The 22,231-nt window shown below is 38.7% G+C and overlaps 3 protein-coding genes across 3 annotated transcripts in view; 1 reads left to right on the forward strand and 2 right to left on the reverse strand.

Annotated features, from left to right (window-relative positions):
• LOC149773762 (uncharacterized) overlaps positions 1–6,217 on the reverse strand; it is a 50,090-nt gene extending 43,873 nt beyond the window's left edge. The window contains exon 1 of the mRNA XM_089946041.1: positions 6,073–6,217. The gene's annotated coding sequence lies outside the window, so the exon portion shown is untranslated. The remainder of the gene's footprint in view (positions 1–6,072) is intronic.
• The window catches only part of LOC149773759 (CD82 antigen-like), a 294,550-nt gene that overhangs the window by 201,011 nt on the left and 71,308 nt on the right, over positions 1–22,231 (forward strand). The window lies entirely within an intron of this gene.
• Positions 13,493–21,882, reverse strand: LOC149773763 (uncharacterized). The gene is made up of 2 exons (XM_089946051.1): positions 21,787–21,882; positions 13,493–13,812 (listed from the first exon to the last, which is right to left on the reverse strand). Exons 1-2 carry the CDS (start codon positions 21,829–21,831, stop codon positions 13,528–13,530), a joined length of 330 nt encoding a protein of 109 aa, XP_089802177.1. The 5' UTR covers positions 21,832–21,882; the 3' UTR covers positions 13,493–13,527.

Genomic DNA, 22,231 nt, shown 5'->3' on the forward strand with positions numbered 1-22,231 from the left:
TATAAAACGTTACACTTCAGTTATCAAAATATTGGGAACGAAAAAAGTGATTATACTCAAGTAAAACTTAACGTTCTTTACTTTGAATCTGTTTATAATTAACACACGGGCTATATAATGTGACACAATTAACAGTTAAATTAAATGCATGTTGAGAATATAAATACTGATTTTTTTAAAGGACATATTATTAATAAGAACTACATGATATATCAGAATAACATTCCCTTACGTTTAAAGTGGATATTCATTTATCCTAACTCTTGGTTTGCTTGCTGCAAAGCAAAACAAGTAGGTTATTTAGTACCGATTCAATTGGTGTAATTGCCCAAAGACACACCATGGTAGCTGACCCAGGCTGGACCGATAGAAGGATTCGAACGCGCACCCTTTTGGTCTTGAGTCCTGAACGCTAACCACTGAGTTCCTGCGGTTTACCTAATGAAGCTTGGAATCTTCGGGCAAAAACACGGGAATTAAAAACCCATCCATGTTTCAGAACAGTAACTCTTTTCGGAAATGTGACCATAATAGCACTGGTTAACTTTTAATTTGTTTTCCAGGTGTATTGGTAACTTTGATTATCATTAAATGAAACTGATTTGTCGTTAGAGTGAAACCCACTCTCTAGAACATCCAGTTGGTGTTATAGCTTGAATCATATTTCTAATATAATCACCTAAAACGCGTACGTGCGAACATACATAGACACAGGTATGATATTGTCAAAACATGTGGAATTGTGTCTCGTTTATCACTATGTAGCAACGTAGTCTTCCCATTGAAAAAAAAGATGGATTGGATAATGAGGGCAAAGGGTACATGTCAATTTCTAAGAATAATTTCTTACAAGGTAGATTATCGTTCTGTCAGTTCATCTCAAATTTTAGAACATTTGCATTTAGATTGAATCCGCCTCTCCTTCCTTGAATAGCTAAAAAATAGCAAGCTGTTATGATTTCATCATAACTACATGCGCATAATAGACAAGTGTCTGTGAAGCCTAGGATGCGAACCCCAATCCTATGTCAAAGATTGTACAGTAAACTCGAACTGAGCTAGCTGCTTCAGTTTCTATTATAATCAACATTGTGAAACATATTACTCAGTTTTACTAACATAAACATTTTTCGTCATCAGTATTGTAACCAGATATCTCCACACATAATGTGGGAAAGTCGGTGCTTGTTAACAATATTAAGGCATTCCAAAACAGATAGGGACAGAAACTGTGATGACAGTGGTATTGTTGTCCACGTAATAATCATTACAAAGATCATTAATTATGGTTCGAAAATTTAATTGCCTAATAGTCCTACATCCATGGAGAATACATCTGTAATTAACTGATACTCATCGATGTATGGAGCTAGTTTTTAAATATATGAAGCACATACATTAAGGGTTCATTTTCTTATTTCAAACAAAATATAGAGACATTCAAAATACAGATGTTAAACCAGATCAGTCAATTGTCGTGGTTTTAATGCATAAAAAGTGTTAAAATTTCGGAAAATTGTTTTGAGAAAATTTAACAGTTTATGTCTTCGACAACAAATGTTTATTGAGAAAAAAGACAAGCACTTTTACTATTCCATGCATTTAATTATACTGTCAATATACAGTGCTAATGTACAAACACATTCAGTGAATATATATAGTTATTCACTAATTTAATACGCAAAACAGATTGCCGTATGAGTGTCACATGATCACCCTTCTAGAACAACATATAAGCTTTTTACATGCCTAACATCACATACTCCTAGTATGGCCTCGATTTCACTTTATAAATCTTACTCTAAGAATTAATTATCAAAAAAAAAGTTGTTTACTTCAACTCTTACTAGTTTTGAATCAAGGTCAGAAACTAGGTCAGCATTAGATACTAAGTTTCTATTATTAGTTCTTGACGAAAAACAGTCATGTCAAACAGAATTGAACTGAATTTCTTGACAATGTATAATCCAGTAAATAAAGTTACACTACAATGGCATGTAATGGAATATTAAAAAAAGTTAAGACTAACATACAAACAATTAAATTAAATGAAATATAAATTAAATGAAATATAAATAACAATATCTCTCTCTCTCTCTCTCTCTCTCTCTCTCTCTCTCTCTATATATATATATATATATATATATATATATATATATATATATATATATATATATATATATATATATATATATATATATGAATGAAACAAACAAGTATCGAATATGTAACTTGGGAGAAGCACAATAACTAAGGTAGGAAAGCGTCGGACTCCTGTTTTAAGGGTCCTGGGTTTTAATACCTGAGCAGGACAGCCAAGGTTAGATAAACTGGTGTAACCTGGTGTTCTCTTGACCATTTCAAATTGGCTTTCTTCTTTCTGAAGCTCAATCTTTCTTAACTCTATGTTTTTGTTTTTTTTGTGTGTTTTTTTTGTATTTTAATTTCAATTCTATTACTTTTACGTTAGAGTAAGATGGAGACTCACTAATCTTAAACTAAGCAGTAGAAAAGAACGAACACCAAAAAAATTTGTAAAATTGAACCAGTAATTTTTATTATAGAATAGAAAGTAATCAATTTCAAAAGAACTTATGGTATTATGGTATTGCGAATTAAATCACCAAAAAGCCTAGAAGTTCTAACACAGGTCACAATTATTAAAGGTCTGAATAAACTGTAATGATATTCCAAAATAAATTCAACGCTGGAACTGGTGATGTGTTTATGGTTGCCCGTGTCGTATTGATGTGCTAACAGTCTTTTGTTCGATCACAATAACACAATCCAAGAATATATTCTTATTTGAAATTTCACTGAATCCAAGTCTCTATTTCCATGAATGTTATTTCTGAGCACTTTGTATTTCCAGAGGAGAATAACTTAAAATAAATAATTTGAATAAATAGACTCCAGCCGAAATGCTGACCACAACAAAAGCACAACTGATTCCTCTCAGAACATACAGAACGAACGAATAATTCTAGATAAACGTCTTCTACTAGACCTCTAGTCATAATTAGCATTTAGCTAAAAGTAACCCAAGTACCAAATGCAAAACAATTCTGGAAGTTTCCAAATGTTTACAAGATAAATTCGCAGTACTAATTAGAAAGCCTGCCACTAAATTTGTAATATAAAATGTAGTGAACAACAGATAGACCAGGTATTCCCCGGGCAACTGCCAATGTTCTGTATTCAGATTGAGAAAAACATCTTTACAAAACCAAAATCAATGATTCAGGTCAAGTAGAAAATGGACTTGATTTTGGATAAAGTCAAGTCTAAAATACAATTATCCATATCATATAATGAATGCAAAAATAACAAACAATGCAAATTATATATAGATAACATCGGCTTGACTTCAAAGTCGCGAATTCATTAACTACCGATGTCATAGGAATGCGACCCATATTTGTAAATAATTCATAAGCAAATCATCAGGTAAATCACGTTTCCGACTTCCGCCTGTATGAACAATGTTCAGATGTTTAAGTTGCTTATGTTTGGTGAACCTTTTACATGTGCTGAAATGTTAATATTGGGGGTTCTATGATTACTTGAAGGTCTATTCATACTGTCAGTAATAATACGATGCTGATGAGACGCATTTTAGAATTTAAGAAACAATAATTGCCGCAGAGGTACTACTTACTGTTAATGGGAGACCTCACCGGGTTGTATTTTTAAAGAGGCTCCTAAAAAAGAATTTTAATCGAAAACGAGGCGCTCAATAAATCATTTTCATCGTATGTAAAAATTCGACAGGGGCCCCAGGTGACAGAATGGTCGCCATAAACGATCTCTACCTCTGTCCGCGTGGGTTCGAGTTGCGGGCTCGGCCAGCATGAACATGTGAGAAAGCTTGTCAGTACCTTCTGCCATCTTGCACACTTTTCATATAAACATTTGCCAGATATCGAACTCGAGAGGATGAAAGGCACATGATACTGATTTGATGTAACTAATGACGTTGAGCAATTCTTATTATCGACTTCCAGCCTATATAAGAATCCCAGAAAAATTGCCCTTTCAATATCGGGTTGCAATGTGCATTGACTTTCATTTTGCTTAAGATATGCACTACGTATCCGGACAGGAACCAGACTAACAATTTTCGGATTTGCTAGGAAGTTTCAGAGGAAATCATTTATTCGTTTAAGGAAATATTATCAATTTTTCATTACAAGGGGCCCCCAAAAATCTGAAATAAATTCCTCGATATCTTCGATAAAATCTCAAAATGACTGTGCTTTTGCTGGAGGTTAATAAACATGTGTTGTTGAATATGGATAATTATTATGGAAATAAAATTTGATTTTGGGTCATATTCCACTACATATGTTATGAGTTACTCAACAAGCCTATGTGCTGTGCTGTATTAAATACCGTATTTAAAAGACTGAACGACCCTGACTGGCTAAAAATAATAACCAGAAAAAACAAGCTCAATAGTTTTAAAAAAATGTTACTTTTGGGTTAGTGGCCTTGGGTGATCGAGTGGTCTAACGCGTTCGACTTTACCGATAACTGCCATCTCACTTCTGTCCGCGTTGGTTCGAGTCTCGGGCTTGGCCAATGTGCTAATGTGAGAAAGTTTTCCAGTATCTTCCCGTGGTTCGGCGGTTCTTTCCTGAACTTTCCTGGATGTTTCTTCCACCAGTTATACTGGCCGAAACATTTGGAGGATCTCAACGGGCTGGAATTGTTGTGTGTTACAAGCAAATTTTTGATCAAAAACGAGGCACGTGCAAATTTCTTCCTTCATCGTTTTAAAAGTTTCCTCTTAGATAGATCCTTCCTAGGAATGAAGCGACATTTACCGGTCTACCCCCCTCAAAAACAAATTGGAAAAATATCAATATTAGTATCCATGGGAAATGAGTTGCTAGTTTGTGCCTATACAAAAATAGGATTAAATATATCCATAATACATATACTAAATGACTTCAGCTGAACCTTGCATGCATTACAGTAGATTATATAATGTATCAGGGCATCACAACAAACAGAGAATGGAATACATTTTTCTCGATAATGTGGCGTTATCCCGTTGAATGATTTTGTTTTTCTGTTTCCTTAAGTGTAAGAATATACTTCTGTTTTTAAAATTCAGAATACTAATTCAGAGCTTGTTTAGGATCTCTTTTCGCAAATGAACTCTAGCTTGCAATAAAATTAAAGAAGAGTAAATCTACGATCGCTCTCTGCGTTTGTCATTTTAACAAAAGCTAAAAAGAAAACATATCTCATCGATATTTTCTTCATTCGATTCCAGAACTAATAAAATTATCGCCATTATTATTATTATTATTATTATTATTATTATTGAGTAAAATGTAATAACTTAAGAAATTCACAGGAAATTACATGCTTTAAAGAATGATTATAATAACCAGAGAGGAATGCTTAAACTCAATGACTTTTTATTGAATGTTCATAGAAATCCACAGCAACAACACTCAGAAAGGCTGACGTTTGTCATGCTGTTCTTGTAATATAACTAGTCGACGTTTATAAATAAACAAAATTTTAATTTGTACATCTCTTGTTCAAATTTGTTTTTCTTTTTAACTATTAACGACATTCCGTCTCGGGTATGTACAACTCTTTCACAGTATGTTTAAATTCATGTCCTCGGAAAAAGGCAACATTATGTGAACAACTATATCCGATATTCCAGCAAAGCTATAAACAAATTTTTTTTTTTTTTTTGGCTTTTGTCAACATAGAATTACCAATTTCAGTAAAATCAATTTCAGTTGTGGTTACGTGTAAACATATTTTATTGTCACACTATAATATAATGGCATTGGACACAAGTTTCTTTTGGGTGTGGTTGGCCTGGCCTAAAGTAGACAAAAATAGACCCCAGATCTAACAATGGCTAAACGAAAGAAAGAAATAAGAAGGAAAGAAAATTATATTATATTACATTAAGACCAAAATAGTTAAAGGGACAGAACATGTAAGATGTCTCTTTGTTGAAATTTTAATCAAAGTTTGAAAAACTGGACCTGATTTTGTTAAATGATATGCGTGAATTTACAGAATTTACAGTTTACTTACCAAACTCAACCTGAAAATGTGTCTGCTTTTCTCTTCTAGTGTACGACATAGGTCTCACTGAAACACCAAAAGAACGCCTCTGTGTAGACTGAATGAGTATTTAAATGTTTCAAATTATTCGTGCATCCAACTAGCTGAAAGTGGAATAACACAAAGGCATTAAGGTTTACAGGTACTGAGTGACTGGTGGGTTTTATATGTACCGCATTGATCTAAGTTTCGCCCGTTTAGTGCTGTAGATCATTTCTTCACAATTCGTCGTGTAAACACTGGCTAACAAAATTTATAGCATCGTTATGCAAATGTATGAATATTCTAATCGAGACTTTTTTATTCATGGAACAAGTGATTGTGTGCACTAGGTAGGTGAAAAGAAATGTTTAACTGCAGAGTATGCATCGAAGTTTGTCTTCAAGTTGCTATATGGACGTTTAAGGATAATAAACAACGACTTTTCATTTTTGTATAAAATAACGACCATAACGTATAGCATGTTAATAATATCTCTACCCCTGAAATCACCATCGTCGTCGTCATAATCAGTATTGCAGTCTTCATTATCAAAACAAGTATGATATTTCCGACGCCGTGCATATTCTTTCTCATGCTCCTCCTCTTCCAAATATCGGATGGATTAAATACAAGCTTATATACAAATTAAAAACACCCCCTTTTCCTCAAAATTACCTCTCCTTCTGACAGCTGAATTTATTACCGCCAAGACGTGCATACAGAAGTCGGTTTCTCGCAGGGATTTTTCTCTATAAAAGTCGGCTTTTACATTTGACGATGTCTCTACTAATATACGCCTATGTACTGATATTGAACTATGACCTTGTAACCATACATCAATCATTTTTACTTGTGTTTTCTCTTTATATATGGTCTTTCTCAACTTCAGAACATTCTTGATAACGATTTGAATTGCTATACTCAAAAACAACCCTTTTCAGAAGAGATATAAATATGAAGAAACTATCTACACACTTCTCTATCAATCTCATACAACGGATTAACTCCTTGGTCTCTTTTGATTACGTTTTCATCTATATAATTGGAACCGTACGCCTAAGATGGATCGATATCGGTTGAATAACATACATAGCTCTGTGTGGATACCTTGCTACCTTATTCAGAGTTCATGGGGCAATTATTAGTCCATATAAACCTTGTCATTGCGTGATTTGTTGTAAAAAGATATGAAATCTTCTTGCAAAAGAATACTCGAATGATTTAGATTATAAAAATTTTTAAGAGCAAAGAATGAAACGATTGCGAGATATAATTTACAACGTACGAATCAGATGTATCACAAGAGTTTTGATATGAAATTAAAGAGCGTACTTATTATGTCGAGATTAAAGAAAGTAGACCATACTGGAGATCTTATCACAGACATGAAAAAAAAAGAAAGGATCAAAAGAAATACAATTAAATTGGTACGAGCCAGCATAAACGGAGAAGTACTGTAAAGATGAAATCACAGGGTACTTTGCTTGTCAATCGCAGCTATTCATCAAACTATTGCATTTGTAAATTCTTTCATGTGGCGTAACCCTGACTATTGGTATTAGGGTGAACTCCATAAACGTTTTCATTCAGAGATTAATGCTATGACGCCAAAGTCATTGCATGTTAAGATTAACTAAAAATAAGCTTTATATTACATTGCAGGTGTGTGTATGACAAATGAGAACAAATCAAGGTACCGTGTCAATAAATGCACAACAGCTGCAACACAGCAACCATGATGCTGGCTAATGGAACATTTGTTGGTGCAATTTTTAAAAAAAATATCGAAACCATCTTCAGGTAGAATAACATTCTAAAGATTAGAATTTTTAAAGTCCCTCTAGAAGCAATTCTCGTAATAAATTCTTTAAATTTTAGAATAAGAGTATCGTGAATAGCAAATCATACGCCCAATCCGTAATGAATAGACTTTTTAACCACACCACAACTTTCAATTTCTACCGCACATCGTTTGAACTAGTCCAAACCACACTCACACTGGAACAAAGGTCGGTCCATTTTTCCTGCCTATACCGCCCTTTTCCTAGTAGAAAAAACATGGGCGGCGTTAGGAGTACGCGTGCCCTAGGGCCGACCATGACCGCGCGGGGCCAGAGTATCGGTATCTCCATTGGTATGCTACTGCAAAGACTGATTATGTCTAGATTAGATCAACTTTCGCGATTTGGCGCAACTTTGAGTGCATTACGTGCGGCCTGTATCGGCGTTTCCAATTTGCCGGAGAATATAGATTGACAAACTCATAACGACGACCTTAGGCCTGAGGCGCGGGGCCCCCTCAAGAGCGGGGCCTGGGGCGGTCGCCCCACTTGACACACCCAAACGCCGTTCATAAGGAAAAAAAAACAAGCTGACTGAATTTCTTTCTTACGAACAGTTTCCGAATCACCTGGAGTATGGAAATTCGATAGGTGGCAACCTGATTATTCTTGGAGATTTCAACTTTGACTGTCCCGGAAACCCATACACATCAAAACTCATAGATTCCATTAATGGTTTCAACCTCAAACAGTTAGTTAACCAACCCACCCATAAACATGGTCACATTTTAGACTGGATTCTTGATAGACCTGATGATACTATTCTACGGTCCTCCCTGGTATCCCACGAACTTGCATCAGATCACCTCTGCATTATATGCCATCTTGACGTACCAGTCCCTAACCCTTCACCTTTATTTGCTACTAAGAGAAACCTCCGTATGATAAATAGAACCAAACTAACGCATGACATCCAAGCAAACCTAACAACTTGCCTACCTCCTGCCGCAGAACAACTCGATAACTGCCTGCGTTCATTGCTTGACAAACGTGCCCCAGCCACCAAGTGCAGAGTATCAATTAAAAAGTGTTCTCCATGGTATAGCAGTGTTAGGGACCAGCATCGCACTGATGAAAGAGACCGCCGTAAAGCTGAGAGGCTTTGGCTTTCCACCAGACTCACTATTCATAAGCAAATCTATGAAGCCGCTAAGAAGAACGTCACAAACGTAGTCCATGCAGCGAAATCAGCCCACTACAGTACTAAGGTCATGGAAAATTCCAGCTACAAAGAGCTCTTCGAGATTACTAACATGCTAATGTCAAGGAACAAATGTACACCACTTCCAACTACCTTCTCTCCAGTCGATCTTTCGGACCTGTATGTAAATTTCTTCCGTGACAAAGTACAAAACACTAGAGATAATCTTGACAACACAATTTCAATTGACTCGTCGTCACCATACAGTTGGGATACAGAATTTGAGCGGCAACCATTAGCAGCATTTGAACCTGTCTATATAGATTTAGTACGTACAATCGTGATGAAGAGTGCACCAAAGTCATGTGAACTTGATCCAATTCCAACATTACTGCTGCTTCAGTGCTTAGATCCAGTATTGCCTTCAGAACCTGATGTTATTAATACCTCTCTCTCAATCGGGGAATTCCCATCAGTTTTCAAAACTGCCATTGTAAAGCCTCTTCTGAAGAAACCAACACTCGACCATAACGATTTAAAGAACTACCGCCCAGTTTCTAATCTCCCATTCATATAAATAATCTTAGAAAAGGTTGTTCTATCCCAGCTTGTATCAAATCTGAATTCAAACAGTCTTTGTAGCAATGTACAATCTGCATATCGCCCTTGCCACATTACTAAAACTACTCTTCTAAAAGTAGTTAATGACATTCTCTCTGCTTTCGATAGCGGAAAAATTACAGTCCTCATCCTCCTTGATTTTTGTCTGCAGCATTTGACACAATAGACCATGATCTATTACTTCACTGTCTCCAGCATGTATTTGGCATTCATGATACAGCCTTACTGCGGTTCAAGTCCTACTTGGTCAACATGATACAAATTGTGTCTGCAAATGAAATACACTCCAGTCCAGTTAATCTATGCTGTGGTGCTCCACAGGGGTCTGTTCTTGGACCTGTTCTCTTCATTTTATGCAGTCAGCCACTCTCAAGTGTTATAGATCATCATCCAGTGTCTCACCAATTGTACGCTGATGACACCCAACTATACAAATCTAGCCACCCAAAGAAAGTTGATGCTACCATCCAAGGTGTAGAGAGGTGCATTTCTGATGTGAAATCATGGATGACATGTAACAAGCTGAAGATGAATGATGATAAAACTGAGGTCATTCTGATCACAGCACAAAAACGTTCTCATTCACATCCTTTACCTCAATAAATATCAGCAACACCAACGTTAAATTCAAAGAGTCAGTGCGACATCTAGGTGGTACTCTGAATAGTGCTCTCACATTGCACCAACATGTCATGAACATATGCAAGGCTGCACCAACATGTCATGAACATATGCAAGGCTGCATATCTTGAATGAGACGCGTCAGCTCCATTCGCAAATATCTTCCAGTTGATACCACTAAAACACTTGTGTGTTCATTAGTACTTTCAAGACTGGACTATTGTAACTCAATTCTGTCTGGTTCATTTCCATATCTACTCCAGAAACTTCAAAAAGTTCAAAACACAGCTGCTCGGGTCATACTTAGAGTACCACGATCAGAGCACACCTCCCCGCTGCTCTGTATCCTATACTGGCTATTCATTTGATCCAGAATCAAACACAAAATTTGTTCTCTGCGCTACGTTTCTCTGACGGACTCCAGTCCAACATACCTATCCGACCTCACCCATGTGTACACACCAGCAAGATACTTTCGCTCCTCTTCTGACAATCGCATACTCATTATTCCCACTATGAAAACAAAGTCATATGGACAACGTTCTTTTGCATACCATGGCCCAGCAACGTGGAATGAATTGCCCACTGAACACAAAGACACAGTGATTCCCTTCAAGAGTGCTCTTAAAACACTTATTTCGACTGCAAGAACAAACTTAACGACCTAATAATGTTTCCTACCTTAAATATTTTCAGGGTGTTTTTTTATGTTTTCTAATTTCATGGTGTTTGATTTTTGTAATCATATCGTTATATATGTTTTTATGTTATAGGTGTTGTCTAATGTTGTAACGAGCTTAGAGCTTCTAAAGATTAGGCGCTATACAAAGTCCTCATTATTATTATTATTATTATTATTATTAGTAGTAGTAGTAGTATGTAGAAAACTGACATTGTTGTACATAATCATTTTCTTCTTCGTGACTTTGACTTTTTTGTCCCCAGAATCTTTAGATAATCAATACTCATTTCAATCACAGTGACTATGACCTTGGCTCTATTGACACCATAAGAAGAAAAAACTCCACGCTAAAAGGAATCCAAAGGCTGCTTCCGGGGTCAGCATGCTTTGTAATAAATTAACCTTTGTATTTGATATCCTACCGGTAAGCTTAAACAATGAATTTATGGCTGTTACAAGGTGTGTTTATTCAACACCTGGGCTTTCATTTATATGCATTCTGTAGTCATAATTTACACAAACGGGTTTCGAGTTCTTCAGTGTAAATAGCATGAACTTGCTTTAATAATAGTTTTTGTAACCCATGGAATCCAAAAGATTTTCATTTGTACTCAGTGAATGTATTTATAATAATGATTTTAGTTTGCGAGATATTGTCATATTGTTACACTGGATATAATACACTCTTGGTTATTTTGTACCTTACACCGTATCAAGCTTGGGAGGTGCAGGTTGATTATTCTAACTCTCTCTCTCTCTCTCTCTCTCTCTCTCTCTCGTATGTGATTTTGCAGGATCCAGTTTCCATTATCATAACATTTAAACCTTTGATGACAACCATACAAGATTTGTTTCTCAATATTCACGTCAGTGACCAATATGTTGTGTTGTCTGCCGAAAGCGATAATATTATGGCTGCATCCGCTACTTATACGGTGTTCGTGGATATATTTTTCCATTAATAAAATGCTAATGTCGACCAAAAAATTGAATAAATGATAACAGTACAAGGTTAGTTTCTTTCAATGTATTATCAAATAAGCATTTTATTTATCTATTTTATTGTAACCTGCGGTGTGGCTGGTTGTGGCCGGAAAGGGGGGGGGGGGAGGCAAATTGAACACAATTTATTTCATTTCCTAAGTCTTGGGACACATGATGTAGGTTTTAAAAAAAATCACCATGATACGTCACACAACATAGTGATCAGTTTTTCTTCCTCTGGAGATTTACATGTTTCCAAAGAAATATAGCATCATTTATTCTGTCTCAACTATAAAAATAGGTTACTGAAAGACATTCTCATGGGAAAATACTATTATGATTTACATAAGTACTAAGCATGACATTCTTCCTTTTCCAAGTTGATTTATAAAAACTTCTAGTTCAATACATTTTATCTAAGTTTTTGGAATGTCGGTCTAAAATACTGAATAATTCTGCTGATAAACAAAAGAAACAAAACAATTACTTATAATTGTATTACACACATAAAATATTTGTAAATTAGTGTCTATTTTATGGCTATGACATCTTAACGCATATCTTAATGATCACAAATGACAAGAAAACCATGCATAAATTACGACATTCCTTTTTAAAACAAATTTAAAAAGAAGGGCATTTTTCAAAGTCTATCTTGTCAATACAAGAAAGCAGAAACGCAGCGAAGGATACAAATTACATATCGGAGTAAGTAGGTAAAAATTCAAACGCGTTGGCGTTTATGCGAGTAACTGATTGTTTTCGATTGGACGGTTTCAAGGTAGCACCTATACGTCAAAATCATCGAAGTTTCCTCCGGTTTCTGATTTGTTTTCGCTTTTAGTAGCTCAGCCAGGATATTAGTTACCTTTCTTCATTATTGGTTTTCAATGAGTGTTTTAGCGTAAATTTACTATGTAATTTTGCACTACATGCTTCTCTTTACGATACGCCACATCTTATAGTTAAGATGTCGGATATAAATTGATAAATTCTTCACTTCAAAATAGTGCTGACTAAACGACAGGCTGAGTATGATTGTGTACAATATTTTTTAACGAAGTATTATATATAAAATGATAGCTTTTATTTTTATCTTTCACAGAAAATGTACAGAGGAGAAGCGCGTATTGCTTTTTTTTTTTTGTTTTTTTTTTTTTTGTTTCTCAAGAATCATTTTGCCAGTATTATCGAGTGGATTTGTAGAATTCTATACTTTAGAGTTCATACACGTTGAAACGAATATCTCTGGCCACGAAGAGCCCATAGTGAGTGGCCGCTGTGCATCTTTTCTAGTTATTCACTATGGAATGTAATTTCATTTACGCTAATTCTTAAACTGATTGGGGATATGGATCGAGCAGAGTTTCTTCTGTGTGCAGTTCCTACATTGGAATAACTTCAGTAATAATTTGAAGAGGGCCATCTAAGGTGCCCCGGGGTTCTAATGGGTAGAAGTGCATTCACTATGACCCTTTATATTCCTTTTTCCATGGTTTTGCGTGTGGGGGCCTCGCAGGAAGGCCATACAATAAAGTACGTCTTCGATGCGTTTAGGGATTTTTTTTAATATAAGATTTGTTGAGACTCATCGAACTATTCTCATTTTCTCTCGACGGATGTGGTGGGTGCATTGCTAACGAACTACCATGCGATCTGGGACCTTCGTACGCTTGGTTCCTGGTGTCCATTTCAAGATTGAACAGATTCATAGCACCTGGCACGAGCTGCGCGTGCGATATTCTCTTTGGTTGTCTTAGATCCTTATCATCTTCATCATCATCGGCTCTCTTTCGTAATGTGCAGCACATCATGAATGTAATCACAATCAGAATTACCTGGAAAATAAAATACCAGTTAACTTTGAAAATTCGATTATTAAATGTTTCCAATGACGATATCAATATTGTTCAAATTCAGCCGAAAGCATTAACGTTTAATAATGGCAGATATCATACAGTATTACAATCTATCCACAGATGTTAATAATATGTCGATACCATGTCATCGAAGGTAGTGAGAAAACTACAGACTGGATACCTGCAAAGGCCGCAAATGGTATGTATGTTTCGAGTCTTTCATGGAAGGCGCTTGTGTCTTTGCATAGCTTGCCATCAAGGGCCTAAAAAAATCTAGTAATGTCCGTTGCTGTTTTCTTATTTGGGGATGGGTGGGAGGGAGTGCGGGGCTAGGGTAATGGCGGTGACATATGGTCTTTAAAGAGCTATAATTAGGTCAAAGACCAACTGAGTGCAAATGAACTGTAATGATAGACTTCTGAATTACATTATAATATACATTATTCAGAGTTGAAAATCAAAGATGATTAGCTTCGTTAATAGTTTGTACCTTTGTAGCTGCTCATCTGTATGTTAATTACGATCATCTCATGCGTATGTAAATAATTCCATTTTTACACATGCAGATTTACACGTGTGGAAAAGTTATCATGGATTATCGTGCATGGCCGATGAAAGCCGCGAATATTTAATTGCAGATCATCACCCGTTTCTTTTGTCCTCATGTGTCCATTCGTTTGCTAATGAAGGTAAATCGGTGCACACCGTTGCTGTTGTCAGCTGTCCTTTTGTATGCTAATAACGGTAATTCAGTACACATTGTCGATGTCCTTACCTATTCGAGTATGCTGATAAAGAAAATTCGGTGTACACTGTAGGTGTCATAAGCCGTCCATTCGTATGTAATAAAGGTTCTTCGGTGCATACTTCAACTGTTTTCACCTGTCTATTCGTATGTAATAAAGGTTCTTCGGTGCATACTTCAACCGTTTTCACCTGTCTATGTTAATAAAGGTAATTCGGTTCAAACTTGAGCTGTCCTCAGCTGTCTATGCGTATGCTAATAAAGGTAATTCCGTACAAACTTTAGCCGCTGTTAGCATCAAGGGTGGAAAAGAACTCTAGACGCTGTTTGCAGACGCTATTGTCTTAATGTACCTACCCGTTTGTTTGTACCCCTCGACCGATTTAAAAAACGGTAATCTTTAACGTGATAAAACGTGCATAGAACTGAGTCGATTAATTCAATGATTTGTAATTTCTAACCTGACTGTAGTAGAATGACCCTAACACCATCATCATCTGCGCGTTTCATGCTTAACGGAAGTTTTCAATATAATAGACTGACATGCTCGAGATCCAATTCCAGTTCCTGGACAAGTCCATTTTCAGCAAAGGGGTGTGTGTACGACTACAGATGTACATACATATGCCGTCTGCTTCCGATATTGACAATATCTAAGCAAGCAAAGGAAATTCCAAACTATCAACGTTATGGCAATTAACGGAATTATCCCGCAGTTACCGAATAGGATGAACTGTGTCATTATGTTGTCTGATGGAAATAAACTAGCCCATAGTATACGCAATATGGCGCCATGTTAGTATGGAAAGTCCGTAAGCATGTAAGGTGCTGGGGATGCCAGTATTAGTGCCATTCTGATCACAGTCAGTTAGAAATTAAAAATCAATGATTCAATTGACTTAGTTGCGTGAACTTTTTATCACATTAAACGTTTTCATTGTTGAAATCGGTAGGGTGATACAAACAAACGGGGATACATTGTCAGACTATAGACCTTTTTCATAAAGTTCGAATTTGGGTTTCTCCACTCCAATATTTAATGCATGCACAATCAACGTAGGGCAACTTTTAAGCGAGTATCATTAATATAGTGTATTGTTCGTGGAGAAAGTTTGAAACAAATTTGTAAAGATTTTACATTTGTACACCATTAATAGAAATAGTGTGTTTAATAATCATGAGTGAATAGGTCAGTAATCTGCCTAAAAGAGAAAAGCAGACATGAGCACAAAAAAAGCACCAGAGAGGACCAGAACAGCGGACAGGATTTGTGGGCCCTAGGAAAAATTATCCAGTCGGCCCCATTGAATCACAAATTGAAACAACGGTTGACCCCCTGACCGTTGTGGTCTCCCGGAATTTGTTCTACCCTGTCCTGGATATGACTTAAAAAGTCGGATGATCCATTTCTGAAAGGAACGGAGTGGGTACACGATTTTCCTATGTGACCAGAATTACAATTTGTACAAATCTACGTGTATTTAGATGACTCTTCAAGACCATATACTCGCGAAAACATGAGGATTTACAAATCTCTGTGTTACATATAATCAATTTCATAGTGGATGGATGCATACAGGTGAACACAGCATTATCAATGCCAACGTAATCAGATCCCAAGCCCAGTCCGAGAAGCCACACGAGTTACACATAACTGATAGTACTGTAGCAACTTGCCGTTGCCAATGTATCGCAGGATGAGTTAACTCATCATTATTATCCATATTTTTCATGGAGTTAGCAAACTAAGGAGAGAGAGAGAGAGAGAGAGAGAGAGAGAGAGAGAGAGAGCAAATTCCTTAGCCAATCCAATGTACCATAAGCAGTTTTGGGATTCACATTCATCCCCATTTAAATTTATTAACTAAATGGCAAATCTTTGAGGAATCTGCTTAATATGTGATGTGCCACCTTTGATGTCTTTTTGTTTGCTACTAATTAGTCAAGTTAACTTGTTTATTTTCGAATTATTCACTACCATGCAGTCATAAGGACGGGGGATGTAGGATGAGAGTCACGATGCAGTAATATAAAGCAGTAGATACTAATTTATTGATAAATATACTTGATGAGAACGTACAGCTCAACTCTTATACTTGTGGGCTGGCATATTATTGTATACTACTATCTGCAGCGATCTATAATGACAATTGTTCTATTCATGTAAGAAGTGTAGGTCACTCGAGTTGCCCTACATCAAATGCGCATGACCGTACCAGATGCGGTTATGGAATAGGTTTGGCCAGCTAAAAATAGTATCCAACTATGATCTATAGCATATATGTTCTTTCGACTTTTCAGAATATCACCACCTTTTGTGGGATAAATTTAAGGTCAAGGGTTAATGTTGTTCTAATAACGATATCATTGTATATTTTAGCTTATCTAATAAGTCATTCCGAACAAGTATAACGTACTAGACAGTGTATCTACATGTCTACATACGACAGCTGGTCAATATGTCGTATTGCCGCTAATTAATAATCCTGGCAGAAACGTGATGAAAATGAGAAATAAATGTTCTAATCGGACTTTGAGTCAAAATAGTAGTGAAAATAGTTGCCCCACACAACCTTAACAGTATAATGGTCATGATAATAAGATGATCTCAAAATTAAGACGTCCACTTTTCAAAAATATATTTGTTCTATGTTGGTATGACATTTATTGTACATGAAGTCAAAAGAAGTATGGTTACTACGCAGTGCCGGATTAAACCCTGTGGAGGCCCTTAGGCAGTCGAAATCTTGCCCCCCCCCCATACAAATTATCCCCTAATACGTTTTATCAATATCATTTTAATCCGTTGTCGCGGGGCCCCTAGGCCGGTGCCTACTCTGCCTATTTGGTAATCCGGCAGTTACTACGTAACAAGTATGACCTGATGTAAATGCTTTAGGGTATAGGTGTGTTATAAATGTTATAAATGCAGGTGGTCTAAGGTTGACATTGCCCGGGGTGGGAGTGGGAGACAATCGCCCCAATCCTCCAAAAATGCCCCATACGGCTTGCGTCTCTGATTGACTCTGTCAACTAAAATCCAGCTCCTGGCCTTCGCGAGTGGCTTAGATTTGAAGTCCGGCAGACCACGTTTTCCACTAACAGGAGAAGGGGTGAAGGCGGGCCACTGGCGCCTTAAAACCAGTTGCTTCGGGTAGATGGGACTCGTAAACCTTAGATGGTAGCTCATCTAGGAGAAGGAAAACTCCGATTCCAAACCTCTGCTGCCTTGTGGCTATACCCACTCATGGGAAAGGCTAAGGGAGTAAACCCCGACAGAAAATCCGGAGATGGAGTCCCTAAGGCGGTCTGACATTGACTTCAACGTCATTCCGGCAACTCCTGCGACGCCGTTGGTGCCAAGCTGTATCGGCATTCGTCGTTCCCTTGGGCCCACCAGCTGCGTGGGGAGGGGGGATATGCTGCATGGTCAACAGCTGAATCTCCATACCAGCCTGCCCAGGCTTCATAGTTCCACTGGAGAGGACACTCCAGCGTCGTCGTACGGCGTCGGCACAATACGAGAAGTAGCAGTTTACCGGTTCTAAGTCAAAGCTCGATTGGCGTAGAGCTTGGCGCCAGGGGTTACTTCTGACGGTGGGAGAGATCACCAGATCTCACTGGACAGCTACCGCCCGCCTCAAGCTGGGCAGCCCCCAGTCAGTAAGGTGCTGCCCGCCATGGCCTGCCTGCTTCACTGGGTACGTGGAGCTTAGAAAACCATCTCGACAAGTGGGCCACAAAACTCCGCACCAGGAAAGACTAAACGAAGAAATAAGAAGACTCCAACTCTTCGTTTTGCAACCTGGAACATCAGGACCATGTGTCCTGGATTGACCGCTGACCTACAGCTGATCGACGATGCACGGAAATCTGCCGTCATTGACAGAGAACTCTCCCGACTGAACATCGACATTTCCTGCCTCCAGGAGACCCGACTGGCTGACAGCGGCACCATCAGGGAAGCCAATTACACGTTCTTTTGGCAGGGGAAGCCCTCGGATGAACCTAGGCATCATGGTGTAGGCTTTGCCATAAAGAACACGCTAATCGCCTTCATTAAACCTCCATCATCAGGTACTGAGAGAATCCTTGCCCTCCGGCTGTCAACATCCTTAGGCCCGGTCAACATCTTCAGCGTGTACGCCCCAACTCTCTGCTCCACCCACGAGGAGAAAGACAAGTTTTATGAGGCTCTGGATCAGGCAATATCCAGTATCCCCAACAATGAAAGCCTTTACTTACTAGGAGACTTCAATGCTAGAGTGGGAGCTGACCATGAGGCCTGGTCTACCTGTCTCGGCTTTTACGGAAGGGGCAAGATCGAGAATGGTCAGCGACTGCTGGAGATGTGCTGCTCCCACAGCCTATGTGTGACCAGCACTTTCTTCAAATGCAAGGAGATCCACCAGGTGTCGTGGAGACATCCACGTTCACGCCACTGGCACCAGCTAGACCTCGTCATCACCAGGCGTGCAGAACTGGCCAGTGTCCTCCTCACCCGGAGATACCACTGTGCCGATTGCGACACGGACCATTCCCTCGTGGCCAGCAATGTGTGAATATTACCCAAGAAGCTGCACCACGCCAAGAAGAAGAGTCACCCACGCATCAACACCTGCTGTGCAAGCAACCCAGAGTAAACACAGCAGTTCATCAGCAAACTGAAGGAAGCCTTCACCAAAGTGTCACCTGATGATACCATTGACTCCAAGTGGTCCCATATCCGTGACTCTGTGTACAATTTAGCCATCGCAGCTTACGAGAAGAGGGAGCGAAAGAATGTCGACTGGTATGAGGCAAACTGGGAGGAGATGGAGCCCGTGACTGAGGCAAAGAGGAAAGCCCTCCTGGCATACAAGGCTGCACCTAGCCTCAGAACACTACAAGCCCAGAAGACCGCCCGCCGCTGTGCCAACACCTACTGGCTGAACCTTTGCAACAGTATACAGACAGCTGCCGACACCGGGGATACAAGAGGAATGTATGAGGGTATCAAAAAGGCGACAGCACCCCCCTCAGCTACAAGACCGTCCCCCCCCCTCAAGTCCAAGACGGGCGAAGTCATCACAGACCAGGGGAAACAACTGTAGCGATGGGTTGAGAACTATCTCGAGCTATATGCAACCCAAAACAATGTCACTGGAACTGCCCTGGACGCCATTCCAGACCTGCCTGTCATGGAGGAACTAGACACACAGCCCACCCTGGAAGAGCTCGGAAAAGCCATTGATTGCCTTGCCTTTGGGAAGGCTCCTGGAAGCGACGGTATTCCGCCTGAAGTCCTCAAGAGCGGAAAACCAGCACTGCTCCAGCCCCTACACATACTCCTCTGCCTTTGCTGGGAACAGGGATACATCCCACAGGACATGTGTGACGCCAACATCATCACTTTGTACAAAAACAAAGGAAACCGTAGCTACTGCAACAACTACCGGGGCATCTCCCTCCTCAGCATCGTCGGAAAGGCTTTCGCCCGTGTTGCCTTGGCGCGCTTGCAGATCCTAGCCTCCCACGTCTACCCAGAGTCCCAGTGTGGATTTCGAGCCGGCAGGTCAACTGTAGACATGATCTTCTCACTACGTCAGCTGCAGGAGAAGTGTCGCGAGCAGCAGATGCCCCTCTACATTGCCTTCAGAGACCTGACGAAGGCGTTTGACCTGATTAGTCGGAGTGGACTCCTCAGACTGCAGAAGATCGGCTGACCCCACGTCTACATGTTGTCGTCATGTCGTTCCACGAGAACATGCACAGCACAGTGTGCTTCAATGACGCAACATCTGAAGCATTCCCGGTCATCAGCGGAGTCAAACAAGGCTGTGTCCTTGCGCCGACGCTCTTTGCCATCTTCTTCTCCAAGCTTCTCCAGTACGCATTCAAGGGCTGCAGCGAGGGAGTGTACATCCATACCAGGGCTGACGGCAAGCTGTTCAACATTGCCCGTCTCCGTGCTAAGACTAAAGTCACAGAGGTACTCATCCGTGAATTGCTCTTCACCGACGATGCAGCCTTGACATCACACACGGAAGATGGACTTCAGCAGCTGGTATGCCGCCTCTCCCATGCTTGTAAGGAATTTGGACTGACCATCATTTTGAAGAAAACGAACGTCATGGGGCAGGACGCAGACTCCCCTCCTTCTGTCACCATCGATGGGTACAACTTGGAAGTTGTCGAGAACTTCACATACCTCGGGTCTAACATCTCCATCTCACTCTCCATTGATTCTGAGGTGAACGCCATCGTCTCCCGTAGACGGACGGATGCCAAGAAATGCAGACACCCATTCATGTGCCTCCGATACAGTACACTGTATCGCGACATGTCAAATTTGCTATTTAGAACTATTATGTTATTATTAGTGTGACGGAATTGTCTATACAAATATGCCTATTCATTATATATCAATAAAAAATATACATGGGTTTCGTTGCCGTGTACAGCGCTACCTGAGGGTGTAATAGTTTTAACGATAGCGATTTAGAAATATTAAAGTTCACGCAAAGGACACACACAAGACTGCCAACTATGGAAAATTCGTTTTACATCGAGTTTTGTGGTAGTGGATGCGACCACGACTATAGCACTTAATAAAAAAATTTTCAGCACATTTCATCAGCAGAAACCTGCATGACAAACTTGTTTGAATTCGTGTACGAAAAACGAATTACCTTCCAGAATTATATGTAAGAGTTTCATTCCGAAATAAGCAAGCACACATACCTCTGGGACCACCCATTTCGAAATAAGCAAGTACACATACCCCTAGGACCACCCATTTCGAAATAAGCAAGCACACATACCCCTAGGACCACCCATTTTGAAATAAGCAAGCACACATACCTCTAGGACCACCCATTTCGAAATAAGTAAGCATACACACCACTAAGACAACCCATTCCGAAATAAGGAAGCATACATAACTCAAATGCAACTCGTTCCAAAATAAGCAATCATACATATCACAAAGACAACCTATTCCGAAATAAACAAACACACATACCTCTAATACGAAGCATTCTGAAATAAGGAAGCATGCATACTTCTCAGACAACCCATTTCGAAAAAAGCAAATACAAGAAAACCCATATCGAAATAAGTAAGCATGCATACCACTAAATCCAATTCCAATATATATACAAATTAACATGCTTTATTAGCTTTATTTAAATTACATGGACTGCTTTTATTAGCTTTATTTAGCTTACCTGGACTGCTAAAATGCTGACAACAACGCCAATCAGTACGTCCATTTAGTTTATAACCCATCCTTTCATTGCCTGTTAGCATCCCTACAATAATAATAATAATAATAATAACAACAACAACAATAATAATAATATAAAAAGGAAGAAAGCGGTTAAAATAGTTACCAATCAAATGCAGGAAATCAAATTAACATAAAAAAACATAGTTTTGTAATCCAACGTTTTCTCGTGACATGCAGTGTTGGTGATACTTCCAAAACTTTCATGCATATTTTGATTATAACAATTTCCCAAAAGCAAGAAGTATGTATCTCTGCCTATATAGGCATTTAATGACTTCCCGCTCTCGCACATACACATATACTGTAATTGTTTATGTTACATAGGCCTTGGAAAATGTGCATCGTATAATTGTAAAAACCACATAAAATTGATATTGGCTGAG

Source organism: Sinohyriopsis cumingii, unplaced genomic scaffold, assembly GCF_028554795.1.
Source record: "Sinohyriopsis cumingii isolate HCF-2022 unplaced genomic scaffold, ASM2855479v2 utg000615l, whole genome shotgun sequence".
Classification (NCBI taxonomy): Eukaryota; Metazoa; Mollusca; class Bivalvia; order Unionida; family Unionidae; genus Sinohyriopsis; species Sinohyriopsis cumingii.